The sequence below is a fragment of the Otolemur garnettii genome, unplaced genomic scaffold (assembly GCF_000181295.1).
Source record: "Otolemur garnettii isolate 467f Iridium unplaced genomic scaffold, OtoGar3 scaffold00031, whole genome shotgun sequence".
In the NCBI taxonomy this organism is placed as follows: Eukaryota; Metazoa; Chordata; class Mammalia; order Primates; family Galagidae; genus Otolemur; species Otolemur garnettii.
Window position 1 is genome coordinate 16,901,512 of NW_003852426.1, and position 2,680 is coordinate 16,904,191.

Sequence of the window (2,680 nt, forward strand, 5' to 3'; positions counted from 1 at the left end):
CCACCAAAAGGAAGAGACAAGACAAATTCTGTGGAGTAAGTAATAATTACAAAAACGGGCTGGTATTACTGTTTAAATAATGAAGATGGCTGACCTCTTAAATCAATAAACTATGATTTTTCAGCTATAAGAACTTAAAGAATTTGTACATTCATTGAATGACACTTTTGTCTCAAGTAGGTACAGATAATTCCCAAATTAACTCATCCCCACTGAAGAAATGGGACATGTCTAAAGCAGACTGTAAACTTTATGAGGTCATCTTCTGCAGAGCTCCCACCCGGATGCCTGGCACAGATGAGATGTTCAGAACATCTTTCTTCTTGAACAAACATAAAAATAACTTTAAGCAATGGATACTGCAGTAGAACAGGGAATCACACTGAAGAGGAATCTGGGTGACAGATCAGCTTAACTACAAAAGCTATCAAAGGAAAATTTTCACAAAACTAACTCAGAAAACAAAATTAATCTAGAAAGCTGTTGCTATGCTCTAAGCTAAATATGTTCTGTTATGTCCCCAAATGTCCATGATAATGTTGTAGTTAAAGAAATATTTGTTTTCTTAAAAAGTTAGCATTCAAACCATTGTCAATCATCCTTGTATAAAAGCTGAGCATTTCAGCCATAAACCTGGTTTTTGTCTGACATCATCAAGCACAGTATTTTCTTTTCATGAGGTCTCCTATTGGAAGTCACTGTAGACATTTCCACAAAGGCACTGCACAATACCATAGGCCAACCAGACAAAATGTACTTTCCTGGATTTCCCTGTAGTTTGATAATGAAGAAAGAGAAATTAAGCTAAAGCATCCCCCCTCTGAACCATCATCTTTCTGGATATTCTAAGTACATGGTGGCCCAGCTGCATCACTGACCTTCCAGGACACTGAAACTTCCCACTTCCAAATGCCATGAAGCTGTCCAAGAAAGAGTACTTCTCTAAATTTGCCTCTTTCCAACGTTCCTGTGGGAAGAAAACATTTTTTTTTTTTCCAAATCAGCCTTATATAAATAAGCTTAACTTTATTTCACTAGGCTAAAAATGACCTTGTACAGCTAATCCTTGCATATAAAGTTGCAGGGTTGTTGGTAATTTTTTCCAACTTGTTATTAGTATCAGACACGATTATGTGTTTGGAACATGAACTTATAAATAAAAAGGTTTAAAAAGAATTCTGTTAAGTGGTAAATGTAAATGATAATGTAAATCAACAACAGAATTGACCTAAGAAGCAGAAGAGTATTTATAATAACATCTTGAGATGCCTCATAAAATTGCTCTGGGCAACACATTTAGTAATAAGACAGGCACGGCCCTGCCTGTTGGAGAAAGGTTGGGATGCAGAATACGTCTGGATGCCATTTTTGACAGTTTTACCTAAAGGCAGAGAATGGACTAAATGGCCTAAGATTCTGTTCAGCTCTGTAACTTCCCAAAACTAAGAAGTAGCAGATCATGGTTTTAATTTGCTTTATTTTTACTTTTTGTACTCCTTGGAAACCAACAACAGAAGCAACTGAGTAAAGAAAATGAACTAAGTCTTTTATCAGAACTGGGCATGTTTACTTTAACGTGCCCTCTGGGTTCATATGACATTTATTTTAAAGTTAGGGAAGTTTGTTTCAAACACTTTTCTGTCTGGTTTATAAATGTCCTGCTGTCTATGTTACAAATCTAATCTATTTGCTACTCTGTAGCAAATTTTGCTCTTATTTACTAGAGAAATAGGACTGCTTAATGACAGCATCCTAGTCAACTTATGAATTCATACTCTTGGCACAAAAAGGACACGGTATATTGAAAGAGAAAACTTACAGGTTTGAACAGCTCAGGTTCAGGAAAATACTTTGGATTTCTATGGAGCCAAAATGGAGACAGCATCAACAAGTCACCAGGAGGAATGACATAATTCTATGATAGAAAAATCAGTTCCAAGTCATTTTTTTGAAATATACTTAAAAGACAGGTTGTGTCATTAAAACAATGCTACCATCATATTGTGGTGAAGACTTACACATTTTATAACTGATGGCAAGAAAATATAACTCTTTACTGAACAGGCCTTTTCAATTTTCAACTTAGGTGATAACTGGTTTCTAATTCTGATTATTAGGTACATGTACATACATGCATGTAGTTGGCTAAATGGAAGGAAATACTAGTATCAGAGACTAATACTAGTCAAAATTTTAGAAACTGGTATCAGTCCATTCTAACGCAGCTTTGATGGGGGGTACTGGGGTTTACAGCAGAGTGAGTTTCCTCAAGCAGCAGAGTCTATATCATCCTTCCCAATTCATGTTACAGTATGTTCTCATGGTTTATAAACTGTGCTAAGAACTAAAAACCACTTCATAATGTCTCCCTTTCATCACCATGTTCAAGAACCATAAAGAGACCTCCCATGCTGTGTGATCACACAATTGCTACCAGCTTTACTGAAGGGAAGATATATTATCAGGTAACTTCCCATGGCCAGTCATCATAAGTCTTATCTATTTATCCCTGTATAATTCTGAAATGTTCTCAAGATATTTGCAAAACACTTACTTCAGGTTTACATATCCCATTGGTTCTCAACCTGTGGGTGGCGACCCCTTTGTAACAATGAAAATACATCCTGCATATCAGATATTTACATTACAATTCATAACAGTAGCAAAATTACAGTTATGA

The 2,680-nt window shown here is 35.8% G+C and overlaps 1 protein-coding gene across 2 annotated transcripts in view; it reads right to left on the reverse strand.

The window, feature by feature from the left end:
• Window positions 1–2,680, reverse strand: part of LOC100964357 (24-hydroxycholesterol 7-alpha-hydroxylase) — an 83,950-nt gene that overhangs the window by 20,764 nt on the left and 60,506 nt on the right. The window contains exons 9-11 of one of the 2 annotated variants that reach the window (XM_023512795.1): window positions 1,820–1,915; window positions 879–967; window positions 7–771 (exon numbers count right to left, since the gene is read on the reverse strand). In XM_023512795.1, coding sequence (XP_023368563.1) covers window positions 696–771; window positions 879–967; window positions 1,820–1,915 — 261 coding nt within the window. In that variant the 3' untranslated portion in view covers window positions 7–695. Of the gene's footprint in view, window positions 1–6; window positions 772–878; window positions 968–1,819; window positions 1,916–2,680 lie in introns of those variants that run through there. The other variant, XM_003789243.3, reaches the window with a different exon arrangement.